Source organism: Pinus tabuliformis, chromosome 4_1 (genome assembly GCF_031772625.1).
Source record: "Pinus tabuliformis cultivar Carrire ecotype Pingquan chromosome 4_1, CPIR1, whole genome shotgun sequence".
NCBI lineage: Eukaryota > Viridiplantae > Streptophyta > Pinopsida > Pinales > Pinaceae > Pinus > Pinus tabuliformis.
Window position 1 is genome coordinate 291,606,661 of NC_142303.1, and position 23,414 is coordinate 291,630,074.

The window sequence follows — 23,414 nt, forward strand, 5'->3', positions numbered from 1 at the left end:
TCAAAAATAATTATAGAGAAATTAATTTCTCTGCAAGTGGAAAATAATCAGAAATTCGTGGGTCAAAGAGAAGTGAATTTTTGGAGGTCCCCCAACAAGGGAAAAACGAATATTTTAAGAAAATTTGAGCCCTTAGACCTTGTTTGGTTAAGTCAAAGTCAAATTTTTGACGAAATTAATTCAAAATATTATTTTTTGGATTAATTGAAAGTGAGTTTTGGGAAAAATTCAAAATTTTCCCCAAAATTAAAAATTCGATGGTGAAGATTAAAAGATGATCAACTTATTTTCGGCGGTCGAGATTATTTTGACAAGGATCAAGCCAACTAGCCGTTATTTTTGACTTGGAGGAGTTTCTCTATATAAAGAAGCTATTGATCTTCTATTTGATATCTTTGGATGATGTTATTGTTGAACGCTAGTATTCAGTTGCTGCTCTCCTGGGAACATTATTTTATCATAATAGAAAAATGGTGTTCTTCTTCTGCTGATCTGTGGTATGTGTTAGCTATGTGTGATCCTATATTGTGCTGAATATTGTTTTAAAATTGTTATTTCATTTGTTGGTGATAAGAACATTCTATTAGTACATGCTATCTTAGGTGATTTCATTCACCGTATGATCTAACAATTTTACTTTGAGAAAATTATAGAGTTTTACAGGGACGCTAGCCCTTGGGCTCCAAGTTCAAAGACTGTGGGGAAGAGCAGACTATGTTTGGGCTTTGAGATTTTATTGTGGTAATTTATTTCGCAGGAGGATTTTGACCTATGAAACTTGATTCGTCCAAAACAGGCCACGTGATCGAATCCCACGAATCCGACACGATTCGATGGGAATTCGAATCCTAAAATGGGACACCATGTGTCCTAACAGGACACCATCGAATCCCGGTCGTGTCCCGATTTTGGGATTCGAATCCCAAAAAAGTGATGGTTTATGAGGTTTATGAGGTTTATGAGGGTTTATGAGGTTTGTGAGGGTTTATGCACTATGCATGCTATAATGTTACTAACTTACTTTGTAAACAGTAAAACTAACATCTAGATGAAGATCTATGTTTGAAATCAATGAATTTGTATCATTAATGAGATTTTGTGTAAGAAATATCTAATTTTTAATATATATATATATATATATATATATATATATATATTTAATAAAATAATATATAATGAATCCTACGTGTCTTGTTCTAGGGGGTCAACGTGTTTGAATCCGACACTCGAATCCTCGTATCCTACGAATCCCGAATCCTTGTGTTAGGTGACTTAAGTTTTTTTCGAAATTATTCATACATTGCTCTTTATTCAAAAATATATATTTTTCGAAAATTATTATTTTGTAAAAATTGTACATTTGTAAATAATTTTCCCAACACATTTTATTTCGCAGCACTTGGGTATTTGGGGTTTTATATTTTTGTACGTATATTTTGGGTTGGGCATTCTTTGATTCATTTTGCAGGTGATAGCTCAAGGGTTTGTGTTAGTTTTTGTAGCATTGAATGTGTTCTAACCTCGAAACTTTGTGTAGATGCTAGAATACATGAATTCTCCCTAACCTAGAAATCGTTTATGGAAATTCCACCTAGAAGTGGCTCAATTAGATTATTAGCTGATTTTTAAATATTTCTGAAGTCTAAACTTAGGGAATATGGTTAATTAATTAGTATTAATTGAGATAAGTTGAGAATCATCTAGAAACTCACATGGATCGACAGGGAATTAATCTGGGCCATCGATTATGTTTTAATCTTAGCCATTGGTGCTCCAACGAAGGATTATAAGAATTCGATGGGTAGATGGAAAAAACACTTGAGAGACTTGTGGGGTTCGATTTCTTTGGCACTTCAATTTCCACAAAGGAGCAACAGTTATTGGAAAGCCAGAGAAGGATGCAGAAACAGTGAGGGGCAGAGACACTGAGGCTGGAGGAAGTTTTCCAGATCTAGCGAGTGCAATTGCAAAGAGGCTGAAATTTCTCCAGGAAGCTGTGCAGAGGCAATGCAAAAGCTTCACTGGGCAGTTCGATTTGCTGAGGAAGGAAGACATTTTCAATTCCATAGGCTAGACAAAGGTTCCAAAGTGTCTGGAGAAGTGTTTTCCCAGCCAAGACGACTTGATTAGCGGGCAATTCGAGCAACACATATGGCAGGCAGCTTCAGTTTGACGTAGAGCCTGCGTAGGCCCAATTGAATTTCTAGCTTTTCAGTAGCAGTTGAGTGCCGGGATTGCTCAGAGTGAGGGTAATTTCCCTCTAGATATTTTTGCCAGTATTTTCTTTGTACGATAGCCTGCATTCAACATCTAGATTATTCTACTTAGAATTTCTCACTGCTGCATAATAATAAAAACCCTCAGCGACTACACCGGTTTTCCCAAGTTTGGTTTTCCATGGACCGTTGCTCAAAATAACTGTGTTAATTTTGATGTGTGTGCGCTAGTATTTTCTTAGTTTCTAGTACGATTTTCTTCAGCATTATTTTGTGAAGATTGCAATGTGTTTATTTCGTTGTTTCCGTAGGAATAAACTGCTAATTTAATTAATAGTTAGAAGAAATAATACCAGTTGCTGCAATAGGATTTTAGACTTGAAATTTTCACAGTTTGAAGCAACAATTTTTTTGGGCTATTCAACCAAGCAAGGAAGGCCGATCTAGGCCCTTGAGGGTAAGATCTAGCCTCCCCAACTTCCAGCAACTAAATGTCTAGCTGAAGAAGAAAATTCGTCCAACATTTTGGCAGCGATTTTGACATTTTTTTTGCAATGTAGGCTTCAAATTTTTTTTAGGCTCGAAGGCCTAGCCATCCTTAATTCGTCCAACATTGTGGCAGCAATTTTGACATTTTTTTGCAATTGTAGGCTTCAATTTTTTTTTTTAGACTCTAAGGCTTAGCCGTCCTCCCTCCTTTGCCCTAGCCGTGAGGCCTAGAGGCTTTCTAGGACCCTTGACCCCCCTCCTTGCCTTGGTGGCAACCCTTTTAGGGATTGTCGTGGGCTTTTAAGACCCTTAGCCGCCTTCCTTGGCCTAGACGCAGGCCTCCAAGGGCCTTGGCCTCCCTTTTTTCCCTTGGTCATGGGCTTGGGGAGCCTCCTTTGCCCTTCGCCCTCCTTAAATCCCTAGCCACAGCCCTAGAAGGGCTCTTTCCTTAGCCGCTAGCCCTTTTAGGGCCTGTTCTAGCCCAACGCCAACCCTTTTGGGCTTGACGTAAGCCCTTAGGGGCTTGATTTCCCTAGCCGTGGCCTTTTAAGGTCTCTTCTTCCTCATTGTTGCCCTTGTTTGCCTTTTCCAGTCTTTCATTAACCATTTCTAGCCCTAGTCCATCATTCTAGCCCTTTTTCAACCATTATTTAGTTATTGATTTAATTTTCCATCTCTAACAGTTGGTTTTGCAGCAGTTTTAAAGCGAACTCGGTGGTTGCAAGTTCTCAAGTTCATTGGAAGTCTCTCTAGCCATTTACAAGGCCACTAGGCCTCTTGGTTTGCTCTCTAACCCTCTAATTTCATCATTGTGCTCTTTTTGAATTCTGAAGTATTTTATGACAACAACATATTTAAGGCTTAAGTGCACTTAAATCAAGTACCCTTTGGCTTGTTTCAAGAAATTAAATCATTGTGGAATTGAGATTCGACTCTACAAGAACAATGGCATTAATTTTGGGGGAATTTGAGGTCAAATGCTTAACATTTCCAAGCATCCAAATGGGTAGATATTGCAGTAATCTTGCGAGAAATGCTTGGCCTTGTGTTTCGAATTTGAATCTTCATATACAAAATTCAAGGGACATTGCAAGGCAAAGCAATGGGCTAAATATGATAACCCCATTCCTTGAGCCTCTAAAAATACTTGCACATGGGGTCAAGGATAGTTTAGACTTCGAATATGGTCTTGTATTCTTGGACCACTTTTTGAAATTTGTATTAAATGAGACCCACTCTACCGAGTTCATTCTGGTATTAAAAAATGCAACGATGAACTAGGGTGAGCCCCATCTTTTTGATGAAATGACCAAATGTGCCTTTTGCATTGTAGAGAAGGAAAATGGAGCATTAGTAGGGCTTGAGGTAAGATACATATCATTTGTTGGCGACCTATGTGATAGACACTATATTTCCTTGGTGATAGATTCTTGGTCCTTTGATATATTGCTCGAGGCATGTGATAGAATTATATCTATGTTGGTAACAAAGGCCAAGTCTCAGAATTGGAAGATAATGGATGGATTGGCAATGATTATTTCAATTTTTTTCTGTCTTGGATAAGTTAAATGTACAACAACTTCCGGTAGGTTTGGATAGAAAAATCATGTAGAAACCTTCATCACCCGTTGGCACCTTCTGGAAGTTAGTCTTGGTCTGCAATGGCCCAATTTTGTAATAAGTTCAGTAACGAAAGGGGACCCAACTTATGAACACTTAGGCTTTGATATCTCCTTATTTTGCATAATGTTAAAACACAAGGGAAGACGCTAGTGACTTAATGAAATATTTAAGGTGGTTGCATTGGTTACATGACTTCACCTAGTAGTAGTACCCGACACTTGACAGAGTAGGAGCAAAATAAGTCCACTTGGATAGTAGCATAACAGTTTCATGTTGATGTGGAACACACATGTACAATGTCAAGATTATAAAATTCTCACACACTCCTGAGAAGAGGGCATGTCTCGTAGATGGAATCAATTGTTACCCCTACTTTTAGGAGGGGTACCTATAGTAAAATTCTTGGTGAGCAAAGCAATTTGTGGCATGAAATAGCCCTCGGGTTGGTTGCATTCTAATTTGTGGGTAGTTCCACATTTCCCAAGGTAGTTCACATTGTTTGAGGCACTTCACATATATCAAGGGGTCACACCTGTTGAGGTAGTTTTGTGGCTATTTATGGACATTTGGACCCTTCCTATGTATGCCATGTGTCACATGTGGTCCCTTGATTATTAGTAGGACACTATTACAAATACATTTATATATTACATGGACATTTAACCCCATATATGCCCCCCTTGGGTCATACCATATACATTTAACCCAATATAGGCCATAACACACCCAAGAACACTTTCCTCATTCATTTGCAGCTCATTTTCACATTTTTGTGGGCCAATTTGCATTTATGATAGCAGTGGGGTAATTTGTTGATGTGGAGAGGACGACTTGGTTGTCCTGGTGTGATGCGTCACTCTCGTGATATAGCTTGGATGATGTGAACTTACCTTAAAGCCTCAACTTGAAGGATAAACGAGCTAAAATGAGGATAAAGTGCATTATATTTGGACATCATTTTAGTGGATGGGTTTTTTATGATCCATTTTATGGCTTTAAATGTCATCCCCACACTTCATGGAGATCCCTTCGTTAAAGGTATGGGCATGGACCCTCTTTTGTGACACTATTAGAAGGCTTTGGACCTTTGCATTGCACGATTTGTGGAGCTGTTTTGATAAGGCGGTCCCCTTTGGGGTAAATTTCAGCCTTTCCATGAGGTCGTTGCACAAAAGGAGGATGATCGTTGGAGGTTGGGTGACTTGGGAGGCTGCTTTACCACATCTTGAAGGATTGGACCATTCTTTCAGCTATCTTTTGTGGAGGACATTGACCATCCTCAACAATCTTTGGAGCCTTTGGATTCTAGGCATGGCACCACGGAACATCATTGTCTCTTCTTAGGTGATCAATCCCTCTCTTTGAGGGTTTTTCATCTTTCATTGTACATGTGGCTTGACCACCTTATTTTAATGATGTGTTAGTTTACATGATTTTAGGAGTTAGATTTAGTTTGCTTAAGTTTAGATCTAAGGAATTATATCGAATGATTATTGTGTACTATTAGGCCAAATTTCTAAGGATAAATAATAATATTATTTAAGTGACTTAGATATAATCTAAATCATTGATCTTAAGTGAGGCTTTGGATTTAATCTCAGCCATTGATCACTTAGGAGATTAGGGTTAGGGATTTTGGCTTAATGAAATTATAAAATAAGCATAAGGGAGAAGTGAAGACACACATTTGTTGAGGAAGTGATTTTCTCAAGAGGGAGAGGCTCAATTGGACTAAAGAAAAGAGAAGAATTTCACCAGGGAATTCCTATAGAAAATTTCAAGGAACCTGAGGCTAGGAGAGAGAGAGGGCGAGTCAGCTGATGATCCAGATTTAAACAGGAACGCAACAAATTACAGAGATAACCATATACACAAAGATGCAGCGGAAATAATACTTCATTTCATTAATGGAAAATACTGAAATATGCTTACAACCAGAAATGGAAATAAACCAGCTAGGGCGATGGTAGCTTATCTCTGAGAAGAGATGTGATGGCTACATGCCTCTGAACTGTCTTACAATGAGGCTCGAAGGCCTATTTATTGTTGAGAAACAGTGGAAAAACCCTTAACATTCCAAAACCTAACCCTAGAAGATGAAACGCCAAACTATGGGGCCCCGTTTGGGGTAAGTTGGTACATCAACTTCCCGGGGTCGTAACTTTGGCATACGATCTCCGTTTGACGCATACAATAGCTCGTTAGAAAGATCTATCCAAGCACTATCATTGTTGGAACGGGCAACATGGGTCCATTCCATGGACCATGGAACCATGTTGCCCCCGGATTCCCCAAAAAACGTCGTTTAGGGCCTCAAAACGGCTCCGGAAGTTCAGGACCCGAAAAACTGCTAAAAATAGTAAGTTGTGCTACAATTAAGGAAACTGAAAATGCTGAGAAGAACAATGGAGGGGGTCCAGGTGGACTTGGCAGGTGGCCACCAATATCCACCTGGATCATTCCTCCCCCCTTAGGAAGCAATGGTCCCCATTGCGTTGAGCTCCTCCATGAGATGAGGGAACTTTTGCTGAACTTGTTCCCTGGTGAGCCACTTGCCCTGCTGAAGGAGTTGGCCTGCTTTGACAACTCGATACAGTTGGATATTCTGTTGGCGAGTGTTCTTGATCTGTGTGTCCATGATCCGATCAGTTGCAGCTTGTTCCATGCAATCTGGATTTAATTCTGTGGGTTTGAGCTGTTCTGCAATGTCGGATGTGTCTAGCAATGGTGGAAAGTATGGCCGAATTCTGGGTCGCTTTTGTAGAGAAGTGGCCAATCAGAAGTCTCGTGCCCACAAGAGTTGAGCACGGTGGTTAACGCCATGATCGGTGGTCGACTGAGGCAATCTGCAACATTATTGGTGCTGCCCTTCTTATACTTGATATTCAAGTGGAACTGTTGCAGGTATGTAGACCACTTCTGATGGCGATCATTCTGCAATTTCCCTTGGGTCTGTATGAACTGTAGGGGTCGGTGGTCTGTGTGGATGACCGTTTCCTTCCCCAAAATGTAATGCTTCCATTGTCGGCAGGCCTGTACAATGGAATACATCTCTTTATCATAAGTGGGGTACTTCCGGACTGTGTCTGAAAGTGTTTCACTGTGATATGCCACTGGATGTCCATGTTGAGTAAGGACTGCCCCAATAGCATAGTCAGAGGCATCTGTCTCGACCTCAAATGGTTGTTGTAAATCTGGTAACGCGAGCACTGGTGCCATGCAGAGGCGATCCTTCAACTCCATGAATGCCTTCTGTTGAGATTCAGACCAAAAGAATTTTGCTTTCGCCCCTCCCTTGGTGACTCGACTCAGGGGCCAAGAAATATGAGAAAACTGTAAAAATTTCTGTTTTCCCACCCCGGTTTTCAGTTTCTCCTTATTTCTCCCATGTAGTTAAATGCCCATTCCCATAACCATACATTTAACAGACTGAAAAAAATAAATATTGCTGAAAACACAAATTCTGGAAATTTTTCAGAATGCTGGAAATTGCAGAATTAAAAATCAGCAATTAAAAACAGCCATTAAAACACATTAAAACACTGATATTTTTGGTCAACTTGACCCTGGAAAAACCCCCTACAACTCTTGGGGAAAACCAGTTTGAGAGCTCTTCTTTATTTCTGAAAATTGCCTTTTTACAGTGAGAATTATTCAGCAAAAAATCAGCAAGCAAATTTACAACTTATCTCCTTTCCCGTGCCTCACAGCAATCTGGAAATTACAGCAAACAGGACAGCAATAAATGCTGTACGACCTCCGTTTTGTGTGCAGAAAAATCAGCAAACTGCTCCTCGATTTTTGTGCAAAAATCTGCCTTTCACTATGTGTTGAATCAACTGTACAAATCTGCTCAACTGTTGCCTTGGAATGTGTGCCAAGCTGCTGTCTCCTTTTCCTCCCTGCTCAGAAATCTCTCTTGCTCTCTTGCTCTCCTTCTCCCAATCTGCTCATGAAAGAATGAATGACCTTTTCCTCCTTTTCCTCCTTTAATATAACTCCAAGTGACTTTTGGGTGATCCAAGTGACTTTTGGGTGATCTCTAAATCCAATGGCTGAAATAGATTTAGATCAATGGTTGAGATTAAATGCTCATTTAAATCTCACTTTCTATTTTTTAATTCACCCCACTTTAATAAAGACCCACTTAGTCATTTATTTCCAAAGTCACTTTTTCTTTCTAATTTTTCATTGACTTTATAAAAGTCACTTTAAAATTAGACTTAATAACTTTATCACTTAAAGTCACTTTTAAATTAGATTTAACTTTATAAAATTATAAAGTCACTTTAGGAGAAAAATTAAATTCTTTTGGACACTTTTCCCTAGGCCAAAGATCAAAGCCTAAGGGAACCACCTGTCCTCCGGTACCAATTTTCAACACTCCCTCTTACCGAGGAAGGTGTTCCTCACCACACCCATCTTGTCTCTGAAGTAGACATGTTTGCCCCATGGTAAGGCTTTGGTAAGGATATCTGCAACCTGCTCATCAGTGGAAATATACTCAAGCTTCATAGCTCCCTTCTGAACATAGTCTCTGATGAAATGATATCTGATCCCGATATGCTTTGACCTGTCATGAAATACTGGATTCTCCGTGAGTTTAATGCAACTCTGATTATCACAGTAAATCACTGAAGGTCTCAACGGCTGACCAAATAAGCCAAACAACATCTTGCGAAGCCAGATGGCCTCACAACTAGCTAGACTGGCTGCCATATACTCTGCTTCCGCTGAACTCAGTGCTACTGACTGCTGCTTCCGGCTGAACCATAACACTACTGCTGAACCCAACCCAAAACAACACCCTGAAGTGCTCTTCCTATCAGAAGCACAACCTACCCAATCAGAATCAGTGTATCCTGCCAATCTCACTCCATCTCCCTGCCTGTAGTCCAGACCATAATCCACTGTCCCCTGCAAGTACCGCAAAATGTGTTTTGCAGCCACCCAGTGAACCTTCCTAGGCTCACACATAAACTGACTCATCGTGTTGACTGCAAAACAGATATCTGGTCTAGTGTTGACCAAATACATCAAGGAACCAATCAGCTGCCTGTACAATGTGGGATCCACCAACTCGGAATCCGAAGCATGAAGCTTCTTCCAGTTGGTGATCATCGGTGTCGACATGGGTCTACAATCCTCCATGTGGAATCTGCTAAGGATGTCCACAATATACTTCCCCTGCCCCAGGAAGAAATGCCCCTCCTCCTGCCACACCTCCAAACCCAAAAAGTAATGCATCAAGCTGATGTCCTTCATCTCAAACTCCGCCGCAAGATCTCTCTTGCAGTGCTCTATGAGTCTCTCTGCACCTGTAATGATCAAGTCATCCACATACAGCACCAGAATGAGAGGCTCCTCACCAATCACAATAAAGTAAAGGTTCGGATCTGCCTCACTCTTTGTGAAACCCATCCCCTGCAAGTATGCATCTATCCTGGAGTACCAAGCTCTGGGAGCTTGCTTCAGGCCATAAAGGGCCTTCTTCAATCTGCACACATGGGACTCCTTCCCATGCACCTCAAAGCCCTGTGGCTGCTCAATGTACACCTCCTCCTGTATGAAGCCATTGAGAAATGCGGTCTTCACATCCATCTGGTGGATCTTCCAACCCATCTCTGCTGCTATCGATATAATGGAGCGGATCGAAGTATATCGAGCCACGGGAGCGAAGGTCTCCTCATAATCAACTCCCTCTACCTGGGAGAACCCTCTAGCCACAAACCTCGCTTTGAATTTCTCAATGCTGCCATCTGCAGCATGCTTTACCTTGTAAAGCCATCTGGAAGTAACCACGGATTTGCCCTCAGGCCTCGGCACCACCTCCCAAACATCATTCTTCATGATAGAAGAATACTCCTCCTGCATGGCCTCTCTCCAGACCTGCTGGCTAGCTGCCTCCTCATAGCTAGAAGGCTCAGAGTCAAGGATGCTGGTAACCATCGCCATATAACTACAAAACCTCTCAGGTGGTCTACTCTCTCTGACCGGCCTCTTCGGCTCAGCAACAGATGTGGCATCTCTCAAGGTGTCCTGAAGCCACTTGGGCTTCCTCTTCCCTGAGCATGCTTCTCCCATAGGAGAATGAAACTCCTCCTCCTCATCACCATCAGTAGCCTGAACTCCTGACTGTCTGTCTGCTGTCCTCCTGCCTGCACCTGAACCTGTAGAAGCTGAGGTACCGTGTGAACTGTCCATCAGTGGACTCCCTAGTGAACTGCTCTGTGAACTGCTCTGCATGCTGCCCGGAGCACCACCCCTCTGGCTCGGCGAGCCACTGCTCACTGATGGACTTGACATCCTCATAGATGTACCTCCGGATCCTCCTGATCCCTGCCCACTGGATCCTTGCGACTGACTCAACTGCTGCTGAGGGTCTGGCTGATCCAGATACTCTAACTCCCGTGACCTCCTAAAGGCCCTGTCCTCCTCGAACTTCACATCCCGTCTGACAACAACTCTCCTCTGTGCAGGAATGTAAATCCGAAAGGCCTTTGAGGTCTCACTGTAGCCCACAAAGATACCCTTCTCTGCGGTGGGCTCTAGTTTGGTCCTCTTCTCCTTGGGTATATAGGAGTATGTAATGCATCCAAAGATATGAAGATGACCAAGATCAGGCTTCTTCCCAGAGAAAGCCTCCTCCGGAGTCATGTGCCCCAAGGCACGATGCGGACTCCTGTTCTGCAAGTAAACAGCTGTGTTGTAGGCCTCTGCCCACAAGAACAATGGCAACCCCTGATCATGTAACATAGCTTTGGCAGCCTCTATGATGGATCTGTTCTTCCTCTCCGCAACCCCGTTCTGCTGGGGGTTGTAAGGAACAGTGAACTCCCTCCTAATGCCTGCCTCCGCACAATAGTCAACAAACTCTCCAAGGGTGTACTCTCCTCCATTGTCCGACCTCAAGGACTTGATCTTTCGACCTGTCTGAGTCTCCACAAGAGCTCTGAACTCCTGAAACCGCTTGAAGACCTCACTCTTGGTCTTCAAAAAATAAATTCAGGTCCTCCTGGAGTGATCATCAATGAATAAAACATAGTACTCATATCCACTCAAGGAAACATGAGACATCCGACCGCTCACATCGGAATGAATCAAATCAAGTATCCCTGTCGCTCTGCTGTCACTGCTGGGAAAAGGGGATTTGGCAAACTTGCCCATCGCACAACCTCTGCAAGTATCAAAGTGATCAGTACTGAAATCTGGCACACCTGTAGTGATCTCTCGCAATGTCCTCAAGGCTCCATGATACATATGTCCCATCCTGCGATGCCAAATCTCACACAGCTCAGAACTGCTAGCTTTGCTGTCGGTACTACTGCTCAATGCCAAAAGGGGCTGAAATGCAAACTTGTACACCTTTGCATGGCGTACACCTATCACTCTAGCTGAATCAGCTGGAGTGCCCCTGGGATACATCAACACCTGTCCTCCCCTGAACAGTACCTCATATCCTCTGTCCTCCAAAGCTGAGACGGATATGAGGTTCTTCCTCATCCCTGGCACATAAAGAACCTCTGACACCTTCAAGGGAGGTTTGGACTCCCTCTGAAATGTCACTGTCCCCACCCCGACTGCTCTAACAACTCTGTCATCACCGAGTACTACCTCAATATCAGTGCCACTCTCTGAAAGCTCTGAGAAGTACTCACGGACTCCTGTCATGTGACGTGAAGCCCCACTGTCCACATACCAAATACCTGTAGATGCTCCGCTAATCGAGGGAAAAGCATGCTCCCTCTGAACCTGTGTGGCAGGTGATCCTGCACTAGAGGACTCACATGTAGTGAACGCAAACTCCCGGTCAAAACGACCTGCAAAGTCCTCAATCTCAGCTGAAGCTGCCACGTCCTGGTTCTTTCCCTTCTTCTTCTTCTTCTCCGGACACACAACTGCATAGTGTCCCATCTTTTGACAATTCCAACACTTCACCTTGGAATAGTCCTTCTGTGTGTTCCCCGGTTTACCTTTACCTTTGCCTTTGCCCCCACCACTGCTTGTGGAAGCCTGCTTCTTCCCTTTGCCTTTCTTGCCTCCTGCCACCAGTGCTACATCCTCATCCTGCTCAACTGGCTTGGCTGCCCCAAGCTGTCCTTTCCTGATCTCTGTCTGAATGCAATCATCCCAAAACCTCTCCCATGTGGGAAGGGTCTCACGTGCACAAACCCCATCAGCAAAGTTCAACCATGAACGGGGGAGGCCATTCACTGCAATCCGCACCAACTCAGTGGGTGGAATGGCCTCTCCAATCGCTGCCAACTCATCTCTCACATTGGTAATCTTTGTGAGATATCCAGCTGCACTATCATTCCCCATCTTAATGTTCTTCAGCTTCTCCTTCAGGACCATCTTCCGGTTCTCATTGGTACTCTGGTAGAGATTGGACAATGCTGTCCACATCTCATGGGCATTGCTCTTTCCTCTCACATGAGGAATGCAATGGTCTTTGATTCCGTCTAGAATCAACCTCTTACCCTTATTGTTCTTCTTTTTATACTCAGCCAACTGAGTAACATCAGTGGGCACAACAACAGGGTTCTGTGCGGTATGCACCATGATATCCCAGACTTCTGCCTCCTCAAAGATACTCTGCATTCTCTCCTTCCAAACGCTGTAATTTATATGCCCATCCAGCCTATCCTCCACCCTCAATCCCAATGACATCCTGCTGTCCTAAAACTGAAAAATAGCACTGCTGTAGTAAAGATAAAACTGCTGTTTATGAAAAAATCAGCTTGCTGGAATTTTCTGAGTGAAGAATCAGCAACTGTAATTTTTCCTTTTGCTGTCCCAAACTGCCCTTCAGCACTCAAGCTCTGATACCATGTAAAAATTTCTGTTTTCCCACCCCGGTTTTCAGTTTCTCCTTATTTCTCCCATGTAGTTAAATGCCCATTCCCATAACCATACATTTAACAGACTGAAAAAAATAAATATTGCTGAAAACACAAATTCTGGAAATTTTTCAGAATGCTGGAAATTGCAGAATTAAAAATCAGCAATTAAAAACAGCCATTAAAACACATTAAAACACTGATATTTTTGGTCAACTTGACCCTGGAAAAACCCTCTACAACTCTTGGGGAAAACCAGTTTGAGAGCTCTTCTTTATTTCTGAAAATTGCCTTTTTACAGTGAGAATTATTCAGCAAAAAATCAGCAAGCAAATTTACAACTTATCTCCTTTCCCGTGCCTCACAGCAATCTGGAAATTACAGCAAACAGGACAGCAATAAATGCTGTACGACCTCCGTTTTGTGTGCAGAAAAATCAGCAAACTGCTCCTCGATTTTTGTGCAAAAATCTGCCTTTCACTATGTGCTGAATCAGCTGTACAAATCTGCTCAACTGTTGCCTTGGAATGTGTGCCAAGCTGCTGTCTCCTTCTCCTCCCTGCTCAGAAATCTCTCTTGCTCTCTTGCTCTCCTTCTCCCAATCTGCTCATGAAAGAATGAATGACCTTTTCCTCCTTTTCCTCCTTTAATATAACTCCAAGTGACTTTTGGGTGATCTAAGTGACTTTTGGGTGATCTCTAAATCCAATGGCTGAAATAGATTTAGATCAATGGTTGAGATTAAATGCTCATTTAAATCTCACTTTCTATTTTTTAATTCACCCCACTTTAATAAAGACCCACTTAGTCATTTATTTCCAAAGTCACTTTTTCTTTCTAATTTTTCATTGACTTTATAAAAGTCACTTTAAAATTAGACTTAATAACTTTATCACTTAAAGTCACTTTTAAATTAGATTTAACTTTATAAAATTATAAAGTCACTTTAGGAGAAAAATTAAATTCTTTTGGACACTTTTCCCTAGGCCAAAGATCAAAGCCTAAGGGAACCACCTGTCCTCCGGTACCAATTTTCAACAAAAACCCCAACACAAACCTGCGGTAGAAGTTGGCAAGACCTAGAAAGCTGCGGAGCTCTGTTAGAGTGGTTGGAGAGGGCCAATCCCGAATGACTTGGATCTTGGCTGGATCGACATGCACCCCCTGTTCATCAATGATGTATCCCAGATACTGAACCTGAGTCATGCCAAAAGTACATTTCTCCAAATTGGCACATAGCTTGTGTTGCCGCAGTGTTTGGAGAACCTGTCGGATGTGGTGGAGGTGCTCTTCCCAACTCTGGCTGAAGATCAGAATGTCATCCAAGTATACTACTACAAAGGAGTTGGTGAATGGCCGCAAGATGTCATCCATTAGCCTCATGAAGGTTGCAGGAGCATTCGTCAATCCGAAAGGCATAACCAACCATTCGAAGAGGCCCTCCTTGGATTTGAAGGCAGTCTTCCACACATCAGAGGGTTCGATTGGCACCTGGTGATATCCTGACTTCAGATCGATCTTGCTGAAATATTTCGCCCCCTTTAGTTGGTCTAGGAGGTCATCAATCCGTGGGATCGGGTACCTATTACGGACAGTGATCTTGTTCAGCGCCCGATAGTCAATACAGAGTCTCCACGTCCCATCCTTCTTCTGTACCAACACAATCGGGCTCCCATAGGGCGATGAACTCCGACGGATGTGACCTTTCTGCAGGAGCTCCTGAATCTGCCTCTTGATTTCATCGTTCTCCAGAACGGAGCGCCGATAAATTGGTCCATTGGGTAGCGGTGCATCTGGGGTCAGATCGATGGAGTGCTTGACTTGACAGTGCAGAGGAACCCCTGCCGGGGAGGTGAAGATGTCCTCGTACTCCTCCACAACCTTGTCCATCTGTAGTTGTCGTGCAGAGGGACCCCGTCTGGAGGCCGCGACCACTGTCTTCTTCTTTTCTTGAGGGCGTATCATCAGGAAAACAAATTTCCTGGTTTTGGAAATGATCTTACTGCATTGTTTTGTAGTAATCAAAGAGATGGCGGTAGGTGGTGCTACCTCTGGTATCCTGTACAACTTATTTCCCAATGTAATAATAACAGCACGGGGCCTTGATTCATACACAGCATGTCGCTTCCACAAGTATGGTTGTCCTAGTAGTACATCACAAACTTCAAGGAGAGCAATGTCACACAATACCTCATCCGTGAAGGGCTTGATGTTGTATGGAAGGCGACACTGTTGGCTCACGCGAAGATCTCGTCCTTGGTGAAGCCACCCAATGGTGTATGGTTGTGGATGTGCTGTGGTCGGTAAGCCCAACCGCTTCACGACCTCTTCCGAAATGAGGTTCTTTTGACTCCCGCTATCAACAATGAACTGTACCGGGGAGCCCTTTACCCACATCTGGGAGTGGAAGAGACGCTCCTCCTCCTCTGGATCTTCGGGTTCATTTTTCTGGATCTTTGCGGTAGCAACAGTGGCGCTGGGATCCGCATCAATGATCTGCTTCCCTTTTTCATTCCCCTTATCGGGTTCTGACTCAGAGTCGGAACATGCATTTGATTCTGAAACCTTTAGCTCAGCCACCAGTGACTGCTTGGCCCGACACTCACTTGTGTTGTGAGTGGAGCTCTTATGGAACTCGCACCATTTTCCAGTGTCCTTTCTCGGCTTCGCGGCGCTGTTCTTTGCTTGCAGCTTCGGCTGGTTGTCTTGGGCTGTCCCGCCTTGGCTTTGTCCTTTGTTCTGTGGTTTATGGGCACCTTTCCCCTGCTTTGGATTCGCAGATCCAAAGTCTCGTTTCTTTTGTTTAAACTTCTGCTCGACCTTGACGGCATATCGGTATGCTGCGCCGAGCGAGGAGATGCTTAGGAATTGTATTTCTTCCTGGATGTACTTGTGCAGGCAGCCACGGTATTTGAGTATCAAATGTTGCTCCGAATCCTTGATACCCAACTTTGTGCGAAGGGTATGGAAAAGATTGGTGAACTCCGGCACGTCTTGGTCCCTTCCCTGCCGCAGCGTGGTCCACTTTATGTATTCATCCTCATAGCTTCCAACAGGGTAGTACTGCTCCTTGATGGCGTCCTGGAACGAATCCCAGGTGGGTGCGGCTGAAAATAGTGAGCCAGTACTTTCATCCTTCTGCTCGCAGTAGGTTTCCCACCAGTCCTTGACGTGGGGGGCTGCTTTGAGAAGAGCAAAAACAATCTTTTCCCGACTCGAGAATTCATGAACAGAAAAATAACCCTCTAGCAGATTTAACCATTTATCTACGGCATCTACGTCTATCTGACCCTCGAATATGGGGATTTCAAAATTAACTTGTACCTTAAAGGGTGTGGCGTTTCCAGAGTAGCTGCTGGAAGCCGATGCGTTGCTTCTGGGTAGCCGCTGAAGGATCTGGGCAAAGCTATCCATCATCGCGTTCCGTTGTCGCTCGAGGGCTTCTTCGAGCAAGATTTTGATGGGATCTCTTGCCCCCTCGTCTTTCTTCTCATCCGCCATGGGAGGCCGTCGGGATTTGCGAGGCTGGTCTTGCAAAGGTTCAACCAGTTCAAGCCCTAACTCCTTATATCCCGACCTTGTTGGGGACATGCAAAGAAAAACCGAGAAAAAGCAGACCGCTTTGATACCACTGATCCAGATTTAAACAGGAACGCAACAAATTACAGAGATAACCATATACACAAAGATGCAGCGGAAATAATACTTCATTTCATTAATGGAAAATACTGAAATATGCTTACAACCAGAAATGGAAATAAACCAGCTAGGGCGATGGTAGCTTATCTCTGAGAAGAGATGTGATGGCTACATGCCTCTGAACTGTCTTACAATGAGGCTCGAAGGCCTATTTATTGTTGAGAAACAGTGGAAAAACCCTTAACATTCCAAAACCTAATCCTAGAAGATGAAACGCCAAACTATGGGGCCCCGTTTGGGGTAAGTTGGTACATCAACTTCCTGGGGTCGTAACTTTGGCATACGATCTCCGTTTGACGCATACAATAGCTCGTTAGAAAGATCTATCCGAGCACTAAAAAAAAACGTCGTTTAGGGCCTCAAAACGGCTCCGGAATTTCAGGACCCGAAAAACTGCTAAAAATAGTAAGTTGTGCTACAATTAAGGAAACTGAAAACGCTGAGAAGAACAATGGAGGGGGTCCAGGTGGACTTGGCAGGTGGCCACCAATATCCACCTGGATCAGCTGAAGAGGGTCAAATTACTAAAGGAGGGCCAAAATATCTAGAGGCCGAATTTTTATAGTGTGCAAGGGCTATCGGGGTAAAGAGGGGTTGAATTGCTGGTGAGGGAGGGTGAAACTTCTAGAGGTCAAGTTGCTTCAGTAGTGCCGATATCTAAGGGCATATTTCCTTGAGGCCGATTTTTCCCAGTGGGGCTGAGTTCTAGGTTTCCAGCAGTTGTATCTTTCTGTGTATTCTTTGTGTATCTAGGTCCAAAGTTTCCTGACAAATTTGATATGAAGAAAGATTGTCTTGAGCACAAATTTGCTGTTGTAGTGTGATTGATTTCTTTATGTTACTTCCACTGCATTTTATTTCCTTAGTTAATATATCAATGTGTTTATTTTATCAGCAATTTCAGAAATATTTGAGATAAATATTTTATGTGTTTTTAATAAATTGTTGAAGTAAAATAAATCATATATAGTATAAAAGAATTAACAAGACTAGGGCAAATATTTTATGTCCAAGAGTTGCAGTCTACTCTATGTTATTTTTGTATTTTTCATTCTTCTCTCGGTTGTCCTTTGAGTTATGTGCTGATTTGCACCATGATTAGGGATGAGTCGTAGTATGCTAATTTCTGATGTTCAGCTGATCTATATCAGAAACTCAACACCCTTGGCTTGTCTAGGACCTGCCAAGGCCAATTGTATACTAGAGTAAGACCATGACAAGTATCTCAGGTCCAACTCTTGCGATTCACTCTGTGGTTCAGCATCTACTATTTTTCATTCTTCACTCTATTGTCTTCTTTAATTATGTATCAATTGGCTGTAGTGAAATAGATGATTAGGGATGGGAGCAAAAGATCTACCGGCTAAAATGAATCTACCCAGCATGCACGTTGCACTTCGTAAAACTGATGATTAATTGCATATGTTAACATATGAAAATTATAAATCTTGGCAAGTTTTACTGTGTCGAAAGTCATGAATGAGGGATCTATAAATGAAATTATTAACAAATACAAAAGAAAGACATCAAGATTAAAGTCTAACAAAACTTATTGCTTAGTGCTATAGCAACACCCCGAATAATAATTTTTGAGGACAGATAATTATCAGAGAATTGCTATTGGATTAGCTCTGGCTAGATGTGCAACTGTTAGTTACCCTAATTTATTTAATTATAACCATAAAAGGAAATTGAATTTTTAACACAGTTTCACTTTCAACAGTAATACATGCAAATTATCTTGCAATTTGGTTGTACATTTTCATTTTGAGGATATGAAAGCATATGAATAAAATTCAACTATAGCACGAGCGAAAATCATGTAAAGCTTCCACACATTGTAGAAACTTCCTATGCCAACCATCATAATGATTCCAGAAAGCTAAAGAAGTATTTGGATGCACCAGTATGTCTGATAATGGAACATTTATATATTTAATCTCTCACTGTTTCTAGGTCCCGTAGACCAAGAGTTTAAGCTGGTCGGAACAATTACTCTGTTCAATTACACCATCTGAACTAAGTCCCAGTAAAGGAAAACACTAGCAAGTTTCTAGCGTAATGAACTTTTATTCTATCCTGGTGTTTAAGAGGTAATCAGTTCTTTGAATGAATGGACGTCATGCCCCAACTGGATAGATTAGAAGTCCATATCCATTATTGCCTACTTGGATGCATTCCATAAGAATTAGGTTAGTTGATTTTAATGAACTTAAAGTGTTACGTATAAACCAGTGGGACTAATTTCATAGATTTTGTATATAAAATATAATAGTGAATGGTGTTACGCGTCTTTCTAATGCGGGCGCCTGCTTATTTCGGTGAAAAAAATTGTACTAATGTCTACCTGTAAGAATTGTTTATGAAATATATGATTCTAATTTGCATGCGTGGTGTATATAGACAATAATCATTCATCTAAATACCAGAGACATTACTAGTTTCATATTATGTGTATATAGACAAGGCTCATTCATCTAAATATCAGACATTACTGGTTTCATATTTTTCTGTATGACTCTATTTCAGAAAGAGGTGGTGCTTCTGTGTTAAAATGCTTGTAGCTTTTTCTTCCTTAGACCTTGAATTTTTGTTGACACGTTTTTGGGGGTATAATATTGTAACAGGTACTCCGCCAGGTGTTGGCCCCGTCAAGGCAGGCCAAAAAATAACAGCAGGCATAACGGACTTGATTGAAATGTCTTTTGATGTTCAACGTCGCCAGAAAGTAGTGGATTAGAATATTTCCTAGAATTAAGGTAAAATTGAAGAATTAGCATTCATGGTGTATTTGTTGCATAAAATGGAATAAGATTTGGACCTCCTGAAGGAAACGTAGCATCATATGCAGAGACTGTTTTAATGTCGGCAATCTACTATGATGATTAACTCCAGCCAGATAATGCACATTTATGTCTGAGTCTCAGATAATATGACGTCAGCTTGAGGATTTGGCATGTACAAGTTTTCAAATGTGTTGTTTCTTGTTTTCTAGCATGATTAAAAAGATAATCATATTAAAATTTAATGATCATCACAGAGGTTGAAGAATGACCTTCCCAATGTCAGCTAAAACAGCTGTTATCACCCTGCCAAACGATCTTCTTCTACATGATATAAATAAAATTATAGTACTTCTGAAATTGTCGTCGTGTTTAAGGAAACAACTTACAAACTCTTTATAGATGCTAATTTTAGATCTCCTACTGCAACATCGTTACAATATTAAAATACTGGCTTTTCTTCTGCTCACTGTAACGAAGTGAATGATCTCCTACTGCAACATGACTACAATATTAAAATTCTGGTTTTTCTTCTGCTCGCTGTAATGAAGTGATTTAGGTGGGCAGATATAGTTTTTAATATGCCAATAGGCATCCAAAATTTAATTGTAATGGCTTGTCAATCTCTATTTATTTCAATTTAAGTATTAAGGTGGTTGTAGCTGTTGTTACAATGAATTCCTTTCCAAGCCGTTACAATGAAATCCTCTCCAGCCCTGGAAGCTCAATGCACGTGTGTTCTGTATGTTGTGAAGGAGACGATGATGTCCAAGGAGGCTTGAAAGTTTGTTTTGAAAGTGTTACGAAGCTAATGACGTTAATTGAGATATTGGAAATTATTTTTAAAGATACTCTACCAGAAATATGAAAGTAACTCCCATCACCAACTCTGGCCTCTGGAGTTTTGGTGTTTGGAATCGATTTACAAGTAGTCCCACCTGTGTTCTACATTATTTTTATTAGTGAATATGGAATTTATATAAACTTGTGATAAGCTATATAAATTTTAGAGTAAGATCTCAAAGTATATGACTGTGTAAGAGCTCATTTTTTTGGACAGAAAGAATTATGTTAATGGCCCAAGAATTAGAGGTATTTGGCAAGAGCGAAAATTTTCCCTGTTATAAACCACTAGCAAGTTACTTCAGGTGGCATGGTTTTTCTTGAATAATAGTGATGAGTTAGCCTACAGTTGTGAATAATAATGACTATCGTTGTCCTCACTGCAATTGACAATTTATTTATGTTAGGTTTTGCCACCTTTAGGAAAGCTATATAAGTTTTCTCTCACTAAATATTTACTAGGAACATGCCACAAATAAATGTCATGAGTCCTTGTATTAAAGGAGGACTTTCTAAGTGATGGTTGGACAATCTTAAGTATTAAGAATGTTATTGTAGGGCTGTGTTTCTATTCCATTTTTCAAGGTGGAATATAAAGCTAAAGTCTCAATATGTTGCATATAGACATGTCACCGAATCTTGGAAGTTTTCACCCTTAGGAAATATAATTTCTCAAAGGTAGGTTTCAACCAAATTATATCGCCTTGTGTGTGGACTTCTTTGTTCTCTTTGTTGAGAATTTATAAGATAACGAGAGAATCAAATAAAACCAATACAAATTTAAACTTTGGAATAAAGAGAATAACAAATCCAACACTAGAGTGATGCCACAATTCAATTAGAGGAGTGTAACTCTAGAGAGAATGTACAAAATAACAATTTCCATAGAGAGATAAATCCAAACACAAGAGAGTGCAACACTTGAGAAGTGCCCTTAGGAAATTCACTTTATTAAGAATGAAAGGAATCAGAGGAAGTTAAATTGCAACTAAGAGATGTGTTTACATACCACTGTTTTAAGAATCAACCGGCTCGAAACCGATTCGGCCGAGTTGGTCTGAGTCAAGCCCTCACTGGGTCGATTCGGCCATCAAACCGGTTCAGCTGACCAGGTTATTACCGAGCCCGTCGAGTTGTCTAACAACCGGCCGAGTCCGAGCCTACTCGACCGACTCAGTGAAAGTGGCCCGAAAACTGAAAAAAAAAAACAACGATTTTTTTCTACTTGCTTTTTGGCGAAGAGATTTGTGTTAAAAGTTGGTGGACACATGAATTCCACATTAGCTGACTGTTTTCATAGGTTGTTTACTTGTTCACACGACTTCCTGTGGCATGAATCATTTAGTGTTTGAAAATAGAAAGTGATGAGTCTGGCACTGGCAATTTGATAGGATTTAATGTTGTGAACTTTTTGCCAAGAACATGAAATCTCCTATAAGAATGGAGCAAGACATATGTTGCCTTCATTGTATAAAATTCCTCAAGGAACAATGTAAACAATGATACTATATGAGAACCATGTAATAAAGAGGGCACATGAAATTGAAATGCTGTTCAGACATGTGATCCTAGTTAGAATGTTTATAAGTGCAATTCTCTCTTGGAAGATGGCAGTTTATCTTTATACATATTACAAAGTTGATGGGAACAAACTTGAAGTTGCCCCAAGGGATCCTAAAACTAGAGAATAGCCACAAAATATTCTATGGGGTGTAGATGGGTCTGTCATGACTGCATGTAGATGTGGATGCAAAAGTTTTGGCGTTAGGGTTCCTACATCTTGATCTGTGTCACATACAAATTGCTTTTGTATTTCTTCTCATGAATACATCTATTGACATCCATCTTGGTGAGATGGTCTAAGATGATTGATGAGGGTACAAGATTAAAAATGAGTTACAAACTATGAAGCATGTAGATATGCTACCAGTGGTTGATCCAGATGATCTTGGCTCCTCTAGTAGTAACCACTAGCCAGTAGTACTGGTCACAGTTTACTTTTGTTGTAGAGGCCATTTCTAGCCTCCTTGGTTATGTGTTTTGTTTTGATCTCTATATCATCATCATGTATGTATTGGACAGTGCACTGGGTGCCATTTTGATATAATGGATATATCCACGAGCCTACTTTGATCATATGTTGTCTTCTATCTATATTATAATGCTATGTGTTTGGAAAATGAATGAAAATCTTTAAAATTATGTTTTTTTTATAAAAAAAAAAATATTTGATGTGTTTTTTACAACGATCGAGTCATTGAAATCGAGTCGGAGTCGATCCTCGGCCAAGTCGGAGCCAGAGTCGGAGTTGACCCTCGGTCTATATTCTAATGTGTTTTTACAATGATTGAGTCATTGAAATCAAGTCGGAGTCGACCCTCGGCCAAGTCGGAGCCAGAGTCGGAGTCGACCCTCGGCCAAGTCGGAGCCAGAGTCAGAGTCAACCCTCGGCCGAGTCGGAGTTTTAAAACATTGTTATATACACAACCCAAGAGGTAGGGTGATTTCCCTGAGAGGGGTTATCAACGTATTTGTATAAAGTTGGCCTTACCCAAACCTAGAAATATAATAATAATTATGATGTTATTAAACCATTTTGAAAGTGAAGCTTACACCATTTTCAACATCCCTGCTTAAGCTAAACGTAGATCCATGGAAACAAATGATGAATACAAATGAGAGTGATTGTATAAATATCTAATTCAATATAAAGTTAGTCATGGGCAAAATACAAATAAGAGTAGGTGTATAGATACCCAACTCAATATAAGCTTGGTTGTGGCCAAATAACGAATGAATGGGTGTATAAATACCTGTGTCAATATAAAGTGGGTCATGGTCAAAATACAAATGTGAGTGGATCTACAGATACCCATCTCAAAATAAGGTTGATTGTGCAAAACTTAAATGGGAGTGGGTGT

General features: G+C 41.3%; 1 protein-coding gene across 3 annotated transcripts in view; it reads left to right on the top strand.

The window, feature by feature from the left end:
• LOC149175415 (Fumarylacetoacetate (FAA) hydrolase family) overlaps positions 1-20,010 on the top strand; it is a 310,552-nt gene extending 290,542 nt beyond the window's left edge. For all 3 annotated transcript variants that reach the window (XM_089419673.1, XM_089419672.1, XM_089419671.1), the window contains one exon: positions 19,495-20,010. In XM_089419673.1, the coding sequence (XP_089275799.1) occupies positions 19,495-19,539 (45 nt within the window). In that variant the 3' untranslated portion in view covers positions 19,540-20,010. The remainder of the gene's footprint in view (positions 1-19,494) is intronic.
• Positions 20,011-23,414: the final 3,404 nt, after the last annotated feature.